Source organism: Urocitellus parryii, chromosome 15 (genome assembly GCF_045843805.1).
Source record: "Urocitellus parryii isolate mUroPar1 chromosome 15, mUroPar1.hap1, whole genome shotgun sequence".
Classification (NCBI taxonomy): domain Eukaryota; kingdom Metazoa; phylum Chordata; class Mammalia; order Rodentia; family Sciuridae; genus Urocitellus; species Urocitellus parryii.
In genome coordinates, this window is record NC_135545.1 from 46,497,676 (window position 1) to 46,521,435 (window position 23,760).

General features: G+C 37.0%; 1 protein-coding gene across 4 annotated transcripts in view; it reads left to right on the forward strand.

The window, feature by feature from the left end:
- Positions 1–21,698, forward strand: part of LOC113190132 (IST1 homolog) — a 25,197-nt gene extending 3,499 nt beyond the window's left edge. For 2 of the 4 annotated variants that reach the window (XM_026399289.2, XM_026399288.2), the window contains exons 2-9: positions 1,500–1,635; positions 5,312–5,492; positions 6,690–6,777; positions 7,476–7,559; positions 8,905–9,015; positions 14,604–14,792; positions 18,858–18,903; positions 20,829–21,698. In XM_026399289.2, coding sequence (XP_026255074.2) covers positions 1,548–1,635; positions 5,312–5,492; positions 6,690–6,777; positions 7,476–7,559; positions 8,905–9,015; positions 14,604–14,792; positions 18,858–18,903; positions 20,829–21,019 — 978 coding nt within the window. In that variant the 5' untranslated portion in view covers positions 1,500–1,547 and the 3' untranslated portion in view covers positions 21,020–21,698. Of the gene's footprint in view, positions 1–145; positions 190–673; positions 774–1,499; positions 1,636–5,311; positions 5,493–6,689; positions 6,778–7,475; positions 7,560–8,904; positions 9,016–14,603; positions 14,793–18,857; positions 18,904–20,828 lie in introns of all 4 variants that reach the window. The other 2 variants (XM_026399287.2, XM_026399286.2) reach the window with 2 other exon arrangements.
- The last annotated feature ends 2,062 nt before the right edge of the window (positions 21,699–23,760 follow it).

The following is a 23,760-nucleotide window of genomic DNA, read 5'->3' on the forward strand; positions in this document are numbered from 1 at the left end:
CAGCCATTACACAATGATGTAATGCCAAGGCATGTCTGTTTTAAAAACAGGACATTCTGATTGGTGAAACATAATTGATTTCCTGTTTTGGTGTGCCAGTCCCTAAAGGGTGGTTCTCATCTCTGCTGTCTGTATCCTATTCCAGAACTCTTCCAGCAATCCTCATTTGTTTGGTGGTACATCTTGACGGTAGGAACTTCTATAGGAACAGTTTAACAGGAATATTAATGATAAGTAAACTAACACAGTTTATTTTTTATTTTATTTGGGGGGGAGTATTGGGGATTGAACTCAGGGGAACTAACCACTGAGCAACATCACCAGCCTTATTTTGTATTTTATTTAGAGACAGGGTCTTACTGACTTGCTTAGCACCTCACGCATTACTGAGACTAGCTTTGAACTCACGATCCTCCTGCCTTAGCCTCCCAAGCCGCTGGGATTACAGGCGTGTGCCACTGTGCCTGGCTAGAATTTTGTTTTATCCACTTTCCATTCCCTGGATGCCTATCGAATTCCTTTGTTGTGTGCAGACAGAATTTTTGTGATGGGAGAGCTTGATTTTCTCTAGTGGAAGGAAAACAACAGCAATAGCAGAATCTTGCTATGCTGGTTATTCTTCTTCCTAAGCAGGTAGGAGACCTGCCTAATTCCTCACTGATGATTTTTCTAGAACTGTAATAAAGAGTAAGCACAGACAACTATCCCAACTTGATCTGACATCAAATGAGAGAAGAGTGCTGTAACTTGTGAAAATGTGTGTCATCACAAAAGTAGGTGGCTTAGGTCACCTTTCTCATACTGTCTTACCTTCCTGCATGTATGCTTCAGCATGTAAAGTGGTATTTAAGGAAAGGAACTTCCATCCTTTTCTGCCAAAGACAAAAAAACAACTAATCCCAAGCATACATTGAAATCATAAAAACACTTAGTGGGTTTAGCTTTCCCAAAAATGTATTGATGCCTGGTATTTGATTATGTTTCAAAACCTTTTCTAAATGTCCAAATGAAATATGCAATTTTCAAGTTTCTGTCTTTTCTACTTCTCTAATTCTGTGTCCTTGTTTCCACATGCATTTAATGTTATGTGACCTCTCCAATTCCATGGAGGAATTCCCTTACAAGTTCATGAATGTTTTATTTAAAGGAGGCCTTATACTTTATTCCTTTGTGGACTGATATGTCCTTTGCAGGGAATGGGAAGTGTCTCCCTCTCTGGTCTACTTTCCTCAGACATTTGCCAAAGACTTCCATTTTTGTTAAAAACTCCTTGCAGAATTCTAAAAGGTGGTTGTAAAAACAATTTGAATAAGTTGAAGGAAACCTAACCCTTATTTGAATTACACGAGTCATTTTGAGGAATGGTCCACAGAGAAGCAAGTACATTCAGGCCATTGCTGAGCTACCAGAAATTTCTTACGTGGGTATTATTGAAATGGGTGCCAGAAAACTGGAATGAGTCCCTCATAATACTCATAACTTTCTCTTTCTTTGGGAAGCTTGCTCATCGAGGTGGCTCGTGAACTGCTTCCTCTTGTGGTGAAATAATGTTCAGCTCTACCTTCAAAGCTGATCGCCTCCGGGTTAACTTGCATCTGGTTATCAATCGCTTAAAACTCCTGAAAAAAAAGAAAAGTAAGTAAACACTCAAGGCAACACCGCATGCGGGCTCTTAGATCCTGGTGAAATCCTCAAGTTGATTTATTTTCTAAGATCTCATTTAGCAGTTTGGGGATTTAAAGGAGAGTTTCTGACTATTGGAAATGCGATCATGTTTACTATGGTGATCAATATATTTAAAAAGTTTCTAGGGCTGGGGCTATAGCTCAGTGACAGCACTTACCTCGTACACATGAGGCACTGGGTTCTATCTTCAGCACCACATAAAAATAAAAATAAAACAAAATAAATGTATTAAAAATAAGTTTTTGAACACATTTTGTATCTTGACTATATCAACACCAATATCCAGGTTAGTAGTGAACTACACTTTAACAAGATGTTACCTTTGGGGAAACCTGAGTACAAGGGTACCCTAGGTGTCTCTGAATTATTTCTTACAATGTATGAATTATTTTTAAAAGTTTCCACAGGTTTAAAAAGTAAAAAGAGGGCCTGGGGATGTGGCTCAAGCGGTAGGGCGCTCGCCTGGCATGCGTGCGGCCCGGGTTCAATCCTCAGCACCACATACCAACAAGAATGTTGTGTCCGCCGAGAACTAGAAAATAAATATTGAAAATTCTCTCTCTCTCTCTCTCTCCCTCTCCCCTCTCTCTTAAAAAAAAATAAAAATAAAAAAAAATAAAATAAAAAGTAAAAAGATATCTCCAAGTTTCTGGACTTCTCGCCACCTGCCACCAAGACAGAGAAATTTAATTAGTCTTTTTTTTTTTTTTTAGTTGTTGATGGACCTTTATTTCATCTATTTGCTTTCATATATGGTGTTGAGAATTGAACCCTGAGCCTCATACATGCTAGGCAAGTGCTCTACCACTAAGCTGAAACCCCAACCCAACAATTTCCACTCCTTTTTCTTTTGTGGTGTTGGGGATCAGAACCCAGGGTCTTATGCATGTAGGGGCAAGCACTCTACCAACTGAGCTATATCCCCAGCCCTCTTTAATCATTCTTTTTCAAGGTAGAGTAGCCATTAAGTTTGATCCCTCTGGGCAATTTTTTCTGGAAAGACTTCTTTATCTTTTTTCAAACACACAAAAAACGCTGTTCCTTCTCCCAGTTGACAGACCCAAGTAGTGCTATACCCAGAAGCAGGGATGATGTAAACAAGTTCTATCTTCTTTCTTTTTTTTTTTTTTTAATTTTTTATTTATTTATTTTTTTTATTGATTGTTCCAAACATTACAGAGCTATTGATAAATCATCTTTCATACATTTGACTCCATTGGGTTTTGAACTCCCATTTCTACCCCCAAATACAGATAGCAGAATCACATCTGTTACATACTCACATTTTTACCTAATGGCATATTAGTGACTGTTTTAATCTGCTACCTTTCCTAACCCCTACTATCCCCCCTCCCCTCCCCTCCCTCTATCTTCTTTCTTAAAGTCAAACTGATTTTTTTCTTTTCCCCACTATTTCTTTATTCCCATGGGTTACATGAGCCATTACTCCTCAACTAACTGAAAAACTGACATCTGTCAATTATAAGAAGTGTTCACATGAAATAAGTATTGCACATAACGCAGTTCTCTGAGTGCTTAGTAAATAGTTATATTAAAATACCATTATGTATTAGTGGGAAGGCAGCTGTTACTCAAACTTCCAATTTGATTTTTGGGCATTCTCTAACAAGATCATGCAAGTGTTTGGGGGCACAATTTTGGTAACAGAGTCCTAGGAAATTATCCAAAACAAATTATGGCAAACCCAGTGGTACCCATTATTTTGAATAGTAAGGATGACAATGATGGTGTGCACAGCACTTATAATTTCCAAAAGCATGAATTTGTGTTCTTTTATTTGACCCTAACAATCCAGTGATGCATATTATTGCTCAGATATAAATATTTATCTTCTTTTTGCAAATGAATAAATTTAAATATGGAGCACAAGAGTGAGATAAGTTAGAACAAATGAGCCCTGTCTTACCTAAATTTATTCCTTCTTGAAATGAGACAAAAATTATGACCTTCTATATCTCTCCAGGGTTCTTTGTGTATCACAGAATATTATGAAGGCACACAATAAATTTTTTGCTGAGGGCTGGGGTTGTAGCTCAGTGATAGAACTCTTGCCTAGCCTCATAATGCACTCAGTTCCACATAAAAACAAATAAATAAAATAAAGGTATTGTGTCCATCTATAACTAAAAAAATTTTTTTTGCTGGTATTAGAGTTGGTTTAACATCAGTTTAGCATTTGTAGGAAACAAGTCCAATTCTGTTATGATTTTTTCCCCTGAGATGTCTAAAGAAATCATTTGTCTACTTTGGACTTGGCTATTTCCTTTCCAAGCACTGAGTTTTGTGTTTATTTCAGATTCAATGTGGTTTCATGTCAACATGTTTTGCAGTGAGAGCAACTCTGTCTAATCATGATTTGATGGTGAGCATCATCTTTAGGGTATGGCAGACAGAGTATATAATTTGGAGACTTGGAGATTTTCTTGGCTTGTGGAAATGCTTTCTTGAAACTCAGTTTTCAGTTGATAACACAAGATAGTGAGTAAGCCTTTATTGCCCCCAATAGATTGGCCTGGGACAGGTTACATTTGTTACCTTTCCAAAACAATCTCTTGTTCATCCTGTGGAATAATGTTAAAAGCATAGCAATTTGCACACTGAAGATTTGGCCTTGAGTTCCAGTTGAACTAACTATTCCTAATCACTTGACCATTGGCAAGCCATGTAACCCCTTGGAGTCTCAGTTTTCTCAACTTTAAAATTCAAATAACAATGCAAATCTCACACAGGTGTTACTGGGATCAAATAGAAATGTTTATAAGAAAACATTTTCAAATGTAAAACACCACATGCATTTGGGGATGAGGGTGGTTAGGTAAGTGCTCTACCACTGAGCAACACTCCTAACCCCCATTCTCCTTTTAAAAATAACTAATTTTTTTATTACAAAAATTATAATTTTTCAGTTTGGAATATTTTATAAAATAAAGGTAACCTAAGAGGAGAAAATAAAGGCCACCTATCAAGTCACAGCATAAAGTGGGGTTCTCAACCTTTTAACAGTTGTCAGAATCCCATGGAGGGCTTATTACAACTCTAATTCCGGAGTTTTGAGTCAGCATTTTTGGGGTGGGGCCCAATAATTTGCATTTCTGACAAGCTCCCAGATGATGCAAATGCTGTTGATCTGGGAGTGGGATTTTGAAGACCCTCCACATCTAGTTTGAAACACATAATTTACCACCTGCATTTGTTTTTATGAAACCATTGTTTTACTCTATTGTGTAAAATTCTTTTTTTATTCTTTTTACAGATTCTTTTTTTTTTTTTTTTCTCTTTTTTGGTGCTAGGGATCAATCCAGGGCCTCTCACATGCTGGTAGACACTTTACCACTAAGTGACATCCCCAGCCACACTTTTTTTTTTTTTTTTTGTATCGGGGATCGAACTCAGGGGCACTTGACCACTGAGACATATCCCCAGCCCTATTTTGTATTTTATTTAGAGACAGGGTCTCACTGAGTTGCTTAGTGCCTGCCTTGCATTGCTGAGGTTTGCTTTGAACTTGCAATTCTCCTGTCTCAGCCCCCAGAGCCCTAGGATTACAGGAATGCACCACTGCGCCTGTCACACATTCATTTTTCTATATGGCTTCATGCTGCAGTTGAACAGACTCAGAGAGCAAAGAAGGAGGTTGCAGACCATATGGCCACTGGGAAGGATGAGAGAGCCCGGATCCGTGTGGAGCACATTATCCGGGAAGACTACCTTGTGGAGGCCCTAGAGGTTCTGGAACTGTACTGTGACCTGCTACTGGCTCGGTTTAGCTTGATTCAGGCCACAAAGTGAGTGCATCATTTCATAGACTCAAAAGAGTGACATGACAAGGCATTCCTTGTACTTGGTAAGGGAGAGTGTGGATTCTAGCTTGTTGGGACCATTGAAGAACTCTCTCTGTCTCGGTCTGTCTGTCTCTGTTTCTCTCTCTCTTTTTGTACTGGGGATTGAACCCAGGGTGCTTAACCATTGAGCCACATCCCCAGCCCTTTTTATGTTTTATTTTGAGACAGGGTCTTGCTAAGTTGTTGAGGCTGACCTTGAACTTGTGATCCTTTTGCCTCAGCCTTCTAGTCCCTGGGATTATAGGTGCACCACCACACCTGGCTGTCTCTAACTTTCACAGGAAGAACTACCTCTGCTCGATGAGAAGAAAATATTTTAGTTCAAAGAGCCATTAAAAAAAAAACACAAATAGTTATGTTTTTCCTCTGAGCTGTAAAGGTATAATGTAAAGTTATGGTAGAGTCAGAAAATATACAATCAGAAAAAAATCCATAATCATTAAATCTGGAGATAAGAATTTTAGTATATCTCTTTTTCAGTCTATATAAGTATCTCTGAGTAACTGTGCATATAAACATACGTGTATGTATATGTATATATATGGTTATATTTGAATGGAGATGGTCTCTGCAACACATCCTGCACAATCCCCTATAAGATACCTTCTGAGCATATTTTGCATAAATTGTGCAAGTGAAGTAATTTCTGTAACGTTTGAGGATCATCAAATAGACTATAGCAAATTGGGCACATAGGAACTTCTTCTAGCAGCTCCATTATGTATACTTTGTTCCCTACTAGCAGGTGTATTCAGCAGTGTTACTACCTTTCAGGGCAAAATAATCATGCTATCTCCAAATCTTGAGATAAGAATTGTGATGTCTTGGTGTGGGGATGTAGCTCAGTAGTAGAGTGCTTGTCTAGCATGCACAATCCCCAACACTGCCACACACATACACACACATACACACACACACAAAATTGTGATATCTTTCCTTTTCGTCTACATAAGTATATGTATATGTTACTTTATGTATAAACATACCTGTGTGTGTATTTACATATATATTTACATATAGGTTTATATTCCAATTTTAGTTTTAAAAAATAATTTATTTACCATCGTATTGTGAACATTAGAAGTAGGAAAAAGAGGAAAACAGGAAGCTCTGAGTTTTACAATTTTGTGATTTCCTTAGGGAACTAGATTCTGGTCTGGCTGAATACATATCTACACTAATCTGGGCAGCTCCTAGACTGCAGTCAGAAGTACCTGAGCTGAAAATAGTAAGTTTGACAAGTTTCAGTTACCTGTGTCATGATTATAGGTTTGAGTATCACTGTTGTCACTTGTTTGAATTGTGGGATTATTTGGAAAACCCTTTCTTCTCTTAAGGGATGACCAAAAAAAAAAGATTTTTTTCTTAATCTTTAAATGAAAAGTAAATGCTTGAAGAATGATAGAATGGTAGAAGAAAATATACAGGCCTTAAGTAAATAAAAATTAACTTAAAAGTGGATTTCTTGCTGGGCACGGTGGTGCATGCCTGTAATCTCAGTGGCTGGGGAGGCTGAGGCAGGAGGATCACGAGTTCAAAGCCAGTCTGAGCAAAAGCAAGGCACTAAGCAACTTGGTGAGACCCTGTCTCTCAATAAAATACAAAATTGGGCTGGGGATGTGGCACAGTAGTTGCAAGCCCCTGAGTTCAATCCCCGATATCCACACATGCACACAAAAAAAGTGGGTTTCTTTTGGGGAGGAGGGTTATACTTGATGAATGTTTAGAATTAGTGGTTTTAACTTTTATATTTATCAGCCTACTTAAAAACAAAGCATTTGTTATTGTTGTTTTGATGCTTAAAGAACATAATTCCAAAAGGTAACATGGAAGTGATTTTTGCTTTCTTAGATTGTTCTTTATCTCAAGCAAATTTTCCATAACTTCATGAACTTTGTCTTTTTTCTTGGTGTTGGTTTTCTGCAGGTATTTAATCAGCTGTGTGCAAAATACAGCCAAAAGTATGGTCAACTCTGTCAAACAAATGAAATTGGAACTGTCAACTCTCAGGTAGTATCATTTCTAGAGATGCACACTTTTCTATTGTCTTATTTATTTATTTATTCATTGCTACTGGGAATTGAACCCAGAAGTGTTTAACCATGGAACCATATCCCCAGCCCTTTTTATTTTTATTTTGAGATAGGATCTCGCCAAGTTATGGAGGCTGGTCTTGAATTTGGAATCCTTCTAACTTAGCCTCCTAAATCACTGGGATTACAAGCATGTACCACTGCACCCAGTCAGAGACATACACTTTTCTAAACCCAGGAATCTAAGGAAACTGAGAAAACTCAAAAACATGTAATTTTGTGCAGATTAAAAGATGTAGACAAATGAATTTTGCTTTAGAGGCAGAACAATTTGGTTAAGTCTTAAGACTAGAGAATTAAAATCAGATCTTTATTTAAAAAGAGAAAAGCTAACACCAAAAAACATGAATTGATTTCTTTTTTAAGAAAGCATACATTTTCCTATGTGTAACTCGCCTACCAATTGGAAGGAAGCTAGTGAAAATTAGAAATTTCAACTTTTAAGCAGATGATCACATATAAGTAATTAAAGACTGACATTTCAGCTGGATTACAGAGATCTGGCCATTACATTTGTTTCAGGCTGGTGGACATTTTCATTATTCAGAGTGTCTATTATTGGTTGTTAAATATATTCATTTATCACCCCTAATAAAGTTCAAATACTTATCATAGAATCAGAATTCTTGATTTTTTTTTTGATACCAGGGATTGAATTTAGGGACAGTTAATCACTGAGCTACAAACCAACCCTTTTTATTTTTTTTTAATTTTGAAACAAGGTCTCTCTAAGTTGCTTAGGACCTCACTAAGTTGCTGAGGCTTGCTTCAAATTTGTAATCCTCTTGCCTCAGCCTCCCAAGTTGCTGTGATTACAGATGTGTGCCACCACACCCAGCTCAAATATTTTTTTCTTAGGTTTACTTTCTTTCTCTTAACTTTGTTTGGTTTGACATTCCTTAGCTCTAAGATAGCACTGTCCTATAATACATTCACAAGTTGGACCCCTTCTTGGGGCTACATTATACATCTTAAAAAATATACCTCTTAGCGTTGGGACTGGGGCTCAGTGGCAGAGCACTTGCCTAGTATCTATGAGGCACTGGGTTCAATCCTTAGTACTACATAAAAATAAACAAATAAAATAAAGACATTCTGTCCATCTACAACTACAAAAAAAAATTTAAAAATTATACCTCTTAGACAACAGAATAGAAAGATGGGGAAGAAAGTGATTTGGAGTTGAAAGACCACCTAATCTCTTTGTTTTGTATTTTATAAGTTTGGGTGTAAGTAAATCTGTTGTGCTTTTTATTTTGCAGCTAATGTGTAAATTAAATGTGAACACTCTACCCCAGGTTCTAGTGGAACAGTACCTGGTAGAAATTGCTAAGAACTATAATGTGCCCTATACATCCAAGACAAGCGTTATGGTGAGTACTTTCAAGAAGGGAAAAATACAGGCTGGGGATGTGGCTCAAGCGGTAGAGCGCTCTCCTGGCATGCGTGCAGCACAGGTTCCATCCTCAGCACCACGTACAAACAACAATGTTGTGTCCACCAAAAAAACTAAAAAATAAATATTAAAATTCTCTCTCTCTCTCTCTCTCTCTCTCTCCCTCCCTCCCTCCCTCCCTTTTTTAAAGGGAAAAATAGCCGGGCATGGTAGGACATGCCTGTAATAACAGCAGTTTGGGAGGCTGAGGTAGGAAGACAGCAAGTTCAAAGCCAGTGTCAGCAACTTAGCGAGGTCCTAAGCAATTTAGCAAGACCCTGTCTCAAAATATAAAATAGAAAGGGCTGGAGATGTAAAGCATCCCTGGATCAATCCCCATTATAAAAAAAAAAAAAAAAGGAAAAATGGGGGCTGGGGATGTAGTTGAATGGTACCATGCTTGCCTGGAGTGTACAAGACCCTGGGCTTAATCCTGAGCCTAGGAGACAGAGACAGAAACAGGGACAGACAGAAAGAGAAAAGATTTGAGGTTGAGATTTTTATTGTGCTTCAGAAGAGTTTTTTCTGCTTATAGAGATGTAGTTTCCAGAGTTACTAGAAAAATTGTAAAGCAGGTAAAATTTGAACTTTTTCTGTGCCCACATATCATTCCTAATAGACCCATATATATTGTTAACAACAGAAGAGAAAACAAAAATCAAGATACTTAAGGTGTTAGATCAAGGAGTATGTCAAATATTTCTTAGTTCTTAAGATCACAACTTTGTCCTGGACATATTTTGCATTTATTTTGTGGTTTTTACTTTTTGGTGGTACTGGGGATTGAACCAAGGGGTGTTGTACCACTGAGCTACAACCCCTTTTAAAAAACTTTTTATTTGGAATTTCCTGTTTTGTGTGGTAACCTCAAAGTGAGAGCTGAAGATTGTTGGTGTGGTAATGGCTCTCCATGCTTTTTGTGTTCACTCATGGTTTCTTTTTTTGTAGTTGTAGAAGGACAAAATGCCTTTATTTTATTTGTTTATTTTTATGTAGTGCTAAGGATTGAACCCAGTGCCTCACAGATGCTAGGCAAGTGCTCTGCCACTGAGCTATAGCCCTGCCCCCATTCATAGTTTTGAGGATGTGGCTATAACCTGTAGTGAATACTGGCTGCAGGTCAGAATTAAACAAAGGCCTTATTTGAACTACCAGCAATTCTAGGTATATGACCTATATCCGGGAACTGATTGTACTGTAACTGGAAGACTTGGATTTCTTTGAGTTCCTTTATCCTTTCTCTTCTTACGGGATCAAAGCTGAAGTGTGCCCATGGGGTATTCTCATTGAAAGTTCAAACACTTATGAATCAGTAAATACAGATATCATTGGTCACTTACCAATATTATACTATATTCAAAGAAAGTTTACAGTCTCTTATGGGAAAAAAAGTAAAAAGGAGTAATAGTCATGAATCCAAAATATCAATGGGAAAGAAATACTCAAGTTTGCATCATGTGAAAATTTCAGGGACACATCTAGGAGTGACAGATTGGGGATAGTGGATCATATACATTTTATCCCTCCTCATTTAAGTATAGGAATGAAGCTATAAATTCTGGATGGGGAGATTGCTTTACCAATCCTGGTACTTTGGCTGCCTGAGAATTGCAGTGCCTATTGGAGATTGGACTAAATGCCTATGGATATTTAAAAATTATTGTTTTAAATTAAGAACTTTCTTTGCAGTCCACATTTAAGTACTATTCTTGTGGTGGAGAAAAGTAATTTCTTTAGATTTTTAAATTTGTAGTGAAGGCATTTTTAAAAATAAAGTTTTGCAATTCTTTAAAAAAAAAAAACAAACCTTTATTTTGAGACAGAGTCTCACTAAATTGCCTGGGCTGGCCTCCAACTTGCAATCCTCCTGCCTCAGCCTCCTGGATCGCTAGAATTACAGGCGAGTTCCACCATGCTGGGCTCATATTTTACATTTTAATAAAAAGTTCCTGGAATAAAGGCTACAAGATGCAAAGGAAAACAGCAGTATCATGTAGTCTTAAGAGTGTTATTTCAGTAGTGAAATGTGCCATTTTCACATCTTAGGTCCACTATCTATTAACCATGAGACCTCAGGCAACTTTCAAAGACTCAGTTCTTTGGACTATAGAAAGGAGGATAATAATAGTTCCCATCTCATAAATTTGTTGAGGTGATTAAATGGGCCCATACAAATAAAGAAGTTAAATGGAATGTAAAACCTAGCACATAATAAATATAATCAAGTTAGTTGTTTTTGTTCTTTTTTTGAGATGGAGTCTGTGATATCCAGGATGGTCTCAAACTCCTGGGTTCAGGGGGACCTCCCAAGTGCTGAGATTACAGGCATGCACTACCCCATCTGATTTTCAAGTTTTCATTGTTATGGAGGGTAGACTATCCTCCCTAAGATGGTCATGAACTGTCTTAAGAGGGATTTCTCCCAATGCTTCCAGTGATTGTTTAGGTGGTGTCCTGTGATTTTATAAAAAGATGGTCTCATACTCAGGTGCCAAACTTATGTTAGTGAGGACATGAAGCAACAAAGGGGTCTGGTCTATCCTCTGTGTTCCCACTGCACTGCCTTCAAATTGCTAATGTGGAATGTGCCACATTGTGACTAAGGGGCATATTTATCTTTTCTGATGCTTTGCTGCTGATAGGAACTCTTTAACTCTTCTTTATTTTTTCTCTTTCTTGTCCAAAGAATTGTTGTTGAAAAGTGGCATGTTGTAAAAATTTAAACAAAGAGACTTTGAAGAAACAAAAGCCACATGAAATGTCACTAAAGTCTGAACTCCTGTAATTCCAGCATCTCGGGAGACTGAGGCAAGAGAATCACAAGTTCAAAGCCAGCCTCAGCAATTTAGTGAAGTCCTAAGCAACTTAGTGAAACCCTGTCTCAAAATAAAATATAAAAAAGGGCTGATGATATTGGTCAGTGGTTAAGCATCCTTGGGTTAAATTTCTAGTACCCTCCAAAAAAAAAAAAATCACTAGAGAGGATTTCATCCAACCTTGTGGTTTTCAATAGAGATTGAGGATCTTTTATTTGAATAACTGGGACCATAAATATTTCACATTTCAGATGTTTGGGGGTTTTGGAATATTTTCATGTACCTAATGAGATATTTTAGGAATGGGGCCCAAGTCTAACATGAAATTCATTTATGTTTTATGTAAACCTTATACACATAGCTTGAATGTAATTTTATTTTATTTTTAAAGAGTATGCAATATTTTTTATAACTTTTTATTTTACTTATTTATTTTTATGTAGTGCTGAGGATCAAACCCAGGGCCTTGCATGTGCTAGGTTAGAGCTCTACCATTGAGCCATAACCCCAACCCCTTGAGTGTAATTTTATACAATATTTTTAGTGTGCCTGTGTTTTGACTGTGACCCATCAAGTGAGGTAAGGTGTGGAATTTTCCATTTATGGTATCATGTTGGTACTTAGAATGTTTTGGTTTGGGGTTTTTTGGATTAGGGATGCTCAATCTGCATCTCTTTAAAAAATTTTTTTTGGTAGTTGTTTGGACAGCATGCCTGTATTTTATTTGTTGATTTTTATGTGGTGCTTAGGATGGAACCCATTGCCTCATACAAGCTAGGCAATGGGTTCAAGCACAAGCTGTGCTCTACCACTGAGCTACAGCCCCAGCCCCTCAATCTGCATCTCTTTTTTTTAATATTTATTTTTTAGTTGTAGTTGGACATAATAACTTTATTTCACTTATTTATTTTTATGTGGTGCTGAGGATCAAACCCAGAATTTCGCATGTGCAAGGCGAGCACTCTATCGCTGAGCCACAATCCCTAGCCCCTACATCTCTTTATGGTGGGAATTTCTACATACCATTAGCCAAGACTTCTAGGCTCGTATGAATTCCAGTTCATATATCCATCCACCTGCGGTTTTAATATCTGAAACACTTGGATGTTTCAGAAGCATCTCAGACTGAACATGTCCAAAAGGACTCTCATCCCTCTACCACCCTACTCATTCTACAGTTAATGGTAATTCTATGCTGGGACAAAAAGCTTGATATTTTTCTTGTCTCTTCTTTTTCTAAACCCCCACCTCCAAGCAATATTCAGAATGTTACCGCTTCTCACCATTTCCACTGCCAGTATTCTGGTCTAATCAGCAATCATCTCCTCCTATTTAGATTATTACAATAGCCTCTTAACTGCGTTTCCTGCTTCTACCGTTGATCCCCAATAATTGATACTTAATATGGCATCAAAGATCTTTATATCTAAGTCAGATCAGGTCACTCCTTTGCCTTTGAAGCCCTCCAGTGGATTTTTATTTCACTTAAAATAATATGGAATGTCTTTCTCGTGACTGACAAGGCTATGTACACCTCCTGTCTCTTGTCTCTCTGGCCTCATTTTCTCTACTCTTCCCTTGTTTACTCTGCCTCAGCCATACTGGCCTCCTTCCTTACACTTCTTCAAACACACAAGGTACTTTCCCACCTCAGGACCTTTGTACTCCCTTCCAGTACTCTGTATTTTTTATATATCTACCTGGTCCCTCCCTACTTGCTTCAAGTCTGTATTTAAATGTTCTCTTCTCAAGATCCTTCCTAGCTACATTCTCTAAAATCTCAAACTCTTCCCTCTGTAGTTCTCTATATTTTTTCTCTAGTGCACTTGTTTCTTATCTGACATACTGTGTAACTCACTTAATGATCTTGTTTGTTATCTGTCTCCCCAGCTAGAAAGTCACGTCTCTGAGGATGGGCACTTTTGTCTGTTTTGTTCACTGTTGCATCCCCAGCAACTATTGCTGGCTTATATTAGGTGGTCAAGAGACTTTGTCAAGTGAACTAGTAAATCCAGAGTTTATCATTGCTCAAGTTTAATAAACTTTATTTAGACATATATATACATATTTACTTATTACTCTTCTTTGAAAAATATTTTTAGTTGCAGATGGACACATACCTTTATTTTATTTATTTATTTTTATGTGGTGCTGAGGATTGAACCCAGTGCCTCACACGTACTAGGCAAGTGCTCTGCCACTGAGTCACAACGCCAGACCTACATATTACTCTTATTAAATTTTTTAAAAAATGGACAAAAAGCCTTTATTTTATTTGTTTATTTTTATGTGGGGCTAAGGATCAAACCCAGTGCCTAACAAGTGCCCTGCCACTAAGCTACAGCCCCAGCCCTGCATATTACTCTTAATTGGTGTACCACAGTGCCTGACCTCTTTGGTACTCAAAACAAAGTCATTGGAAGAAAGAAGAAGACAGTTAATTACATTCTGCTGTCAAATGTAACAAATTAGAATAAATAAAATAAAAATTAAAAATTTAAAAAAAAAGAAGACAGTCGACCAGAAAAACTTAAGTTTTCTTTTAACTGTCACTGACTAGACTGTAAGCTTCATAAAGGCTGGAACATTGTTGCATTGTGCATTACTTCTTCCCTGTACTTCCAAGAGTGTTTAATATGTAATAAGTATGCAAATACATAAGTGTATAATAAATTGCAAACTTGATGGGATTCTTATCCTCTTGTCTAAGGCTGAAGCCCCAGCGGACCTGGTCTGTGTTGGATTTACAGAGGATGTCAAGAAAGATGCCCTTGGCAGAGGAGATAGCACTGCAGTGAGAGCAGGTGATCCACCTGGGGCTTTGCCGATATCTGCACCAGGGCCCCTACATGTGCCATCCCCAGGCCCTTGTTTCCCGTCTTTTCCTCCTGAAAGACAGGTCAGTACAGATATGGAAACTGAAATTGAAATGGGACTGCATGGGTGTTAAACTACACTTCTAGCTGGGCCTTTTGGAGAACAAAATGATCTTAAGGCCAGGGAGGTATTTACAATCATTTAGTTGATGTTGGTGTGTTTTTATTCTGAAGTCATGAGTAAAGAAAGCTATTGTCTCTTATCAACCTCTGGATGATACCACAATATACACTGAAAAGAACATTTTATTTATTTATTTTAGTTGTGAATGGTCACAATATCTTTATTTTATTTATTTATTTTTATGTGGTGCTGAGGCTCAAACCCAGTGTCTCACACATGCTAGGCAAGTGCTCTACCACTGAGCTACAGCCCCAGCTACCCTGAAAAGAACATTCTTACAAGCTGAACACATTTGAAAATCCTTCATGTACAGTGATTTAAACTCAGGTCAGATTAGATATATTCAATTCATATATAGTGAAACCAATTTACTTTCATGTTGAAAATAATTTTAAAAAGTGTTCTATATGTGTACTATGAATTGAAATGCATTCTGTTGTCATGTATAAATAAATAAATTTTAAAAAGAGATGCAATAAACTCAAGATATATGAGACTGTTGCCAGCATAACATAGAATATTGTTTTATAGTGAACTTAAACAACAACTTTGCATACGTAAATCTGGAGAGGTCAAATAGGTAAAAATGAAAGAACCATAGACATTACTTTTCTTTATTCTTTATTCATTCAGCTATGTAAAGAAAAATGCTTTTATTCTTTTTCACCTTGTAGTCTTTTTTTTTTTTTGAATACCGGGGATTGAACTCAGGGACGCTCAGTGGAGCCATATACCCAGCCCTATTTTGTATTTTATTTAGAGACAGGGTCTCATTGAGTTGCTTAGCACCTCACCATTGCTGAGGCTGGCTTTGAACTCACCATCCTCCTGTTTCAGCCTCCCGAGCATGCACCTCAGCGCTGGCGCTTATAGGCATTTTTTACTCCAAAGTTCTTTTCTCTAAGATTTTATATTTTAGACATAAACTAACTCTGATTTTGCTTGTTAAAAGTATTTGTCTAAACTACACCTTGTGTATTTTTTATCTTCTATTATTGGAATATATGTCCTCTGATTTAAAAATAAACAAACTTTATTATGGACAATTTTAAGTATATATAAAATTTGAATAATATAGTCAATTGCCATGTAACCATCATTAATTTTCAACCATTCTTGACATTCTGTTTGTCTTATTTTGTCCCTTTGTCTTTTTCTAACATTGTTTAGAGAAGGATGGGAGAAGAGACAGACATTATAAATCTCAGACATTATAAAATTTCAACTGTAGTTATTTTGGTATAGTCATGTGTTGCTTAATGACAGGATGCATTCTGAAAAATGTCATTAGGCAATTTCATTGTTGTGCAAACATCATGGAGTGTAGCTACAGAAACCTAGGTGGTTTAGGCCAATAACTTAACATGGCCTCTTTTTTTAATTTAAAAAATGTTTTTCCACATTTTTATTGGTGCATTATAGTTGTACATATGATGGGATTTGTTGTTACATATTACATATGTACATACAATATAGCAATGTAATTTGACCAATATCATTCCCTTCTTTTTGACATGGCCTTCTTTTTTTAAAATAATTTTTTAGTTGTAGATAGACACAATACCTTTATTTATTTATCTTTATGTGGTACTCAGGATCCAACTCAGTGCCTCACACGTGCGAGGCAAGCGCTGTACCAGTAAGCTACAATCACAGCCCTTGACATGACCTCTTGATTCAGTAGATTCCTTGGAAAACTTGGAATGAAACCAAGATTTGACCCAGTTATCCCACTCCTTAGTTTATACCCAAAGGACTTAAAAACAGCATACTATAGTAATGATGTCACATTAATGTTTATAGCAGCACAATTCATAATAGCTAAATTGTGGAACCAACCTAGATGCCCTTAGTAGATGAATGGATAAAGAAACTGAGCTATATATACACAATGAAATATTACTCAGCATTAAAAGAGAATAAAATCATGGCATTTGCAGGTAAATTGATGGAGTTGGAGAATATTATGCTAAGTGAAGTAAGCCAATCCCAAAAAACCAAATGCTGAATGTTTTCTCTGATATGAGGATGCTGATCCATAATGGGGATGGGTAGAGCATGAGAGGAATGGAGGAACTTTAGATAGGACAAAAGGGAGGGAGAGGAAGAGAGGAAGCAGGGGGGTAGGAAAGAAGGTGAAATAAGATGGACATCATTGCACCAAGTACATGTATGAAGACACAAATGGTGTGATTCTACTTTGTGTACAACCAGAGACATGAAAATGTGCTCTGTGTACTATGAATTGAAATGCATTCTGTTGTCATGTATAATAAATTAGAATAAATAAATAAACTCAAGATATATGAGGCTGCTGCCAGCATAGCTTAGAATATTGTTTTATACTGAACTTAAATAACAAAAATACAGTATAGTAAATATGTAAATTAAAAACATAGTCATTTATACTCATTATCAAGTATTATGTGCTGTACATATTGTATATGCTGTACTTTTATATAACTGTCAGTGCAGGAGATTTGTTTATACCGCATACATGTGAGTAATGCCTTGTACTACAATGTTGTGGTCAGTTCTTGACTGAAGCATTGTCATGTGAACATGACTATATGTAGCTCTAACACATATACTTTGTTTTTATAATATAAAACAGTGTCATTGGGCTGGGGATGTGGCTCAAGCGGTAGCGCGCTCGCCTGGCATGCATGCAGCCCGGGTTCAATCCTCAGCACCACATATAAACAAAGATGTTGTGTCCGCCGAAAGCTAAAAAATAAATATTAAAAAAACTCTCACTCTCTCTCTCTCTCTCTCTCAAAAAAAAAAGTGTCATTATGTTCAGTATAATGAAAATAACTCCTTAATATCATATTAATATCTATATTAAGTCTCCCTCACAAGTACAATTTGTGCAGTTATTTTATTCAAATTAAGATCCAAAAAGATCTACACATTGTATTTGGTTGATATATATTTTAAATCTTTAATCTATAACCCTTCTTCCTATTCTTCCTTTTTTTTATCTCACCATTTATTTTTGGAAGAAGAGTTCTCTGATTTTATTAAACTAAATAATTTTTACAAATAGCATGTTCAGGCCCAGAGATAAAAGATTTTCTTGGTTCTTATAAAAGGTCACAGGTGACAGAAGAAGCAAACCCCCTAGTCATTCGTAAGACTTTCTTCCCATAGGTATTAAAAAATTTTACCCTAGGGCTGGGATTGTGGCTCAGTGGTAGAGCGCTTGCCTAGCATGCGTGAGGCACTGGGTTCGATTCTCAGCACCACATATAAATAAATAAAATAAAGATCCACTGACAATTAAACAATATATTTAAAAAAAATTTTACCCTAGCTCAGCCACCCAGAGTTTTAAAACCAGGTGCCAGGGCAGGAGGGAGGGGTAGGGCAGTGCCTATCCACTCTTGCTTCAGAGCACTGGAGGATGCCTGCCCCTGGCTGGGTCTGAGGCCGGATCCCAGGTAGCGGGTGGCCGAGGCTGTCATGTGGTAGGACATTGGGCCAGTGGAGAACACTTACCCTAGTCCTTTACTGACCCACACCTCTGTCCCCTGCACCTCCTCCAGCGCTCTCTTGGCTCCCCACCATTCTCCCCTGGCACAGTGCCTTACACAGAGGTGGTCATCAGGGGGTTTGAACTGAGTCCCACTACCTCGGGGGATACCTCTCCTCCCCCACTTGTTTAGGATTCTACACTAGGAGGCCTCCATTACCTCTTCCCACTCCATCCCTGCAGAGGGGCTCCATTCACCCCCACTCTCTCTTTCACCTCTTTTCCTGTTGTATATATCACCTTTGTTGACAATAAATTATTTTTTTTAATTAAGAGAAAAAAATTTTTACCCTAAACAAGAAGGAAGCTTGATTGTACTAGTTAATTTCAAGTTAATTTTAAGAAATACTTATTGAAGACTTGCTGTGTGAAAAATATATGCATTTGTAACTCAAACTATTCACTTCCTAGTGATTTTTTTTCTTTCAGAATGATGACTATAAGAAGAATGATTTGCTTCCCTCACTAGTTCCTAGTAAGTATAGAAAATGCTGTCGGAAGTTGGAGTTGCTTGCTATTCACTGAAGATATTTGAAAAATTATTTTTTAAATAACTTTTTAGTCTTCAATGGACATTTATTTATTTATTTATTTATTTATTTATTTATATGTGGTGCTGAGAATTGAACCCAGTGCCTCACACATGCTAGGCAAGTGCTCTTCCACAGAGCCACACCCCAGCCCCTATTTCAATTATTATAAGACTATGGGGGCTGGGGATGTGGCTCAGTGGTAGCTCGTTCGCCTAGCATGCGTGAGGCACTGGGTTCGATTCTCAGCACCACATAAAAACAAAATAAAGATATTGTGTCCACCTAAAAAGCTTAAAAAAATAAATATTTTTTTAAAAAAGACTATGTCTACACTGGTGAGAGAAGTATATTAGTGATTTACCAGGGGTACAGTTGTTCCTTTATAGTAGCTAACAGTTTTCATCATGGATGTGGATAGTGTTTTGAAATCCATGATACAATTCAGGAGGTATAGACCTTCCAATGTTCAGACTTAAAAATTAGTAGCTAAACCAGGCATGTTGCTGCATGCCTATAATCCCAGCAGCTTGGGAGGCTGAGACAGGAAGACTGTGTGTTCAAAGCCAGCTTTAATAACAATGAGGCAATAAGCAACTCAGTGAGACCCTTTCTCTAAATAAAATACAAAATGGGACTGGAAATGTGGCTCAGTGATCAAGTGACCCTGGGTTCAATTCCTGGTGCCCACCCCCCAAAAAAATTAGCAGCTAAAAGTTAATAGGAAAATAAAACTACTCCCATTAGAGGCCTCACTTCTGGGAACTTGGTCTAATGCAAGTATACAGAGTTCCTGTGGCAAGGCCTCTAATGTGAATAACTTTGTTTGCATTAGACCAGGGATTCTTGGCATAGAGTCCACTAAGTGAGAGGCACAATTTTGGATATGTAAGGGAAAGAATTCATTGCTTTCATCAGATTTCGGGAGTCTTTAACACAAAGAACCAATATTATAAGAGATCGTCCTGTCACATATTTTGAAAATTGTGCCTTCGTTAAAAGCTCCAGTGAACCTTAAAGAAGATTGCCAGCAAATGATAAACAATACCACCTGTTGCATGAAGGGAGAATTGTTAAGTTTTCCAGTCATAGCATATGCTGCATTCTTAAAAGCCATTGTAGGGGAGGGAGTGATCCCCTCTCCCAACCCTAGGTTCTTAGATGGGTTTTTGGGCTGGGTCTAGAAACTGAATTAGCATAAGATCTGATTAATAAGATAAAAGCAACATGAATTATTTGTTTATAATTTTTAATTGTATATTGACACAAAGCCTTTATTTATTTTTAAGTGGTGCTGAGGATCAAACCCAGTGCCTCACGCATGCTAGGCAAGAGCTCTTCCACTGAGCTACAACTTCAGCCCCAAGATTTATTACTTTTGCACATTAGAGAGTAAAGTTCAATTATGCCAAGGCATAATGCTTATATACTTTTTTAGACAAAGAAAATAAATTTGCAGGAATGACAGGACAAATGGATCTTTGGATGAGAGTAGTAAATTCTAGGGATATTACTAAGAGGTATATGGGGTGGGAAATAAAAGCTAGTGGAAGGTAAGGAAGGGTTACTTAGAGGCATTTATTGAGGTTCACTAAGCCCCAGTTACCAGAGTCTAGTGGCTTGGACTGGGAAGGACATCCAAGAAAATCTTTATGACTTGCTGCGTGTAGGAAAAGATGGGCCAAATAGTCCTCTTTGAAGCTACATGTGATTTCAACTTGAAATAATCAATAGACCAATTCAGCATATTTTGAAAGAGTATATTCTTAATTTCTTCACAATGCAATAGTAGCCTCTTTCTTTGAGGCTGGGATTTTTTTTGGAGGACTGCCTTGTTATGACTTTTTTTTACATATATTGAAATACATAGGTCCAGGACTCAGCCCCCAAACTTCTTCAAAACCAGAATCAAGAACCAAGATTGGTTTCCATAACTTCATGCTGTCTAATTTGCCTGATGTAAAACCTCAAGCAAGCCCGTCCATCGACCCTTATGATTCCGAAGAGGTTGACTTGGAAGACCTTAACCTGAGACTTGAAATGCTGAAGAAAATGAATTAATTTCTTGGTCCTTGAATTGAGCATTTGCCTGGGAATCAGGACTGGGTATGAATTTTAGCATAGCCATCTCTGTGTGGGTCTGAAGCTTTCTCGTTCACAATTCCTTCCATTTCTTAAATTCTATATATCTCTGCCTACTGTAATAATGTGTAAATGTGTGTCTGTGTACACACATGTAATTATTTCTGTCCCCTCAAATTTGAAATACTTAGATGAAAATTCTGGACCTACAGAATATTATTAATTGAGGTCAATAAATTTTCCTCTGGATCTTTAATTATCCCATAATTATCTCTTTTTTTTTTTCAGGTAGGCAGAATGGTGTGAATTTTAAATCCCATCGCATACTACCTATATGACTTTTAGCAAATGGTGCCTCCTGTCAAATGTGTATGAAAGAATTCAAAAACTAGAGGAAAAGATCTTTTAATAAATGAGTTTTGCGGGGCTGGGAAGATAGCTAAGTGGCAGAGTGTTTGCTTATCATGCGTGAGGATCTGGATTTGATCCCAGTACTGCAAAAACAAACAAAAAATAAAAAAAAAAAAACCCAAACCCTGAACAAATCCAAAGAGTCAACAAAACAAAGAAGTATTTGGAAGAATGAATGTACATATATAATAAAATAAGTGTTTCCAGAAAATCAGTGGAATCCTGTATGTCTGGACTCAAATGTAGACTCTGCCACTTACTAGCTGCTTCTTTTTCTCATCTGTAAAATGGGGACAATAATAAGGATTAAAGAAATAGTGCATATAAAAGTCTTAGTAGGTGATCAATAAATTTTAGGTTCCTTTCCAGTTTCTATTATTTGTTGTGGTCTAATAGACTAAATCTTGGTGATTTTATGAGACTAGATAAAGAAGAATCTGAGAAAACAAGTCCAACTTAACTTTTCTTTTTGGTTGCAAAAATAAAACAAAATTAAAATCCTCTATAGTCCCATCATCCAAATATAACCATTTTTATATTTTGATTTTGTTTTTCAAATTTTTCTGTATGTATACACAATTTTTACAAGCTTATTTTAGTTACATTGTTTAGAAAAGTCTGCTATACCATGATTATAAAGTTAGAGTTATAATTTTATTTTTATTGGTAGCCTAATGGTCCCCATTATGAATGTGTGTAACTTATCTAAATTTGAGATTATGTCTTAGAAGTTGGGGAGTAAGCCTTTCTAAATTTTAAGCACAAGCCACAGAAACCAAAGATTCCAAGTTAATGATAATTATGGTATAAATTGGGGCAATTCTTTTTAATTTTGGGTTGCATGGGTGAGGGATTTGGTAATTAAAAAGAAAATATAAAAAAATACAGGGAGGAGGTTTATGTTGCGAATTTCTCTTTGATTATCTGCCATTTGGTATGGTACATTTGGTATGGTATGGGGGGTGGGTATTGAGTATTAAACCTACGGGAGCTTACCCACTGAGCCACATCCCCAGCCCTTTTTAAAAATTAATTTTAAAATTTGTTTTAATTAGTTATACATGACAGTAGAATGCATTTATACACTTTGATATATCATACATAGATGGGATATAATTTCTCATTTTCCTGAGTGTACATGTTGCAGAATCACATTGGTCATGCAGTCACATATATACATAAAGTAATAATTTTTTGTCTGTTTTATTCTACTATCACTCCTATCCCCATATCCACTCCCCTCGCCTCCCTTCACTTCTCTCTACCTAATCTAAGGTAGCGCTATTCTTCTCTAGTGTGCCCCGCATTGTTGTGAATTAGCATCCACTTATTAAAGAAAATATTTAGCCTTTGTTTTTTTGGGGGGATTGGCTTATTTCATTTAGCATGATATTCTCCAACTCCATCCATTTACTGGCAAATGCCATAATTTCACTGTTCTTTAAAAGTGAATAATATTCCATTTGCCCAGTGCATTTTATTTTCATTTTGAAACAGGGTCTGCTTAGAGCCTTACTAAATGGCTGAGGCTGACTTTGAATTTGCAATCCTCCTACTTCAGCTTCCTGAGTGGCTGGGCTTACAGGTGTGCACTACTGAGCCTAGCAAAGCTCTTCTTAAGAAGACAGGTTTTCTTTTCTTTTGGTTTTTAATGGTAAACACTTTATTTTGGCCTCTAAACAATTTTTGTGGTATTCCAAATGGAATACTTACTAACTCTGCTTTGCAACCTCTATTCTTTTATGGAAATCTCAAACTGAATTTGGCATGTGTTCCATGCATAGCTACAGCTCAAGGGAACCCACATTTTGTCATCCTTATGATATTTTAGTGTTATTCTATTTACTAACCATGTGATCTAGAGCTACACTGTACTGATGTGTAGCAGAGGGATAGGAGGGTCTGAATCTATAAGTATTATTCTTTTCAATCCATTTGCCCTAGGTTGATTTCACCCTTGTGTTTGTGTTTGTCGTTTTGGTGGGTACAATTTTCTAAAATGTAAGATGGCGATATATGGCAGAAATCTAGTGGGGGAAGGAAACTTTCAGCAAGTCACAGTTTCTCTGAATCTCTATCTCCTTATTTATAAAACTAAATTATGTGCTGAGGCTGTAACTCAGTGGTAGAGCGCTTGCCTAGCAAGTGTGAGGCACTGAGTTCAATTCACAGCACCACATAAAAATAAATAAAAGGTATTGTATCCATCTACAATTAAAAAAGATATTTAAAAAATAAATAAAACTGAATTATTGGGCCAGGATTATGGCTCAGTGGTAGAGCACTTGCCTAGCATGTGTGAGGCACGG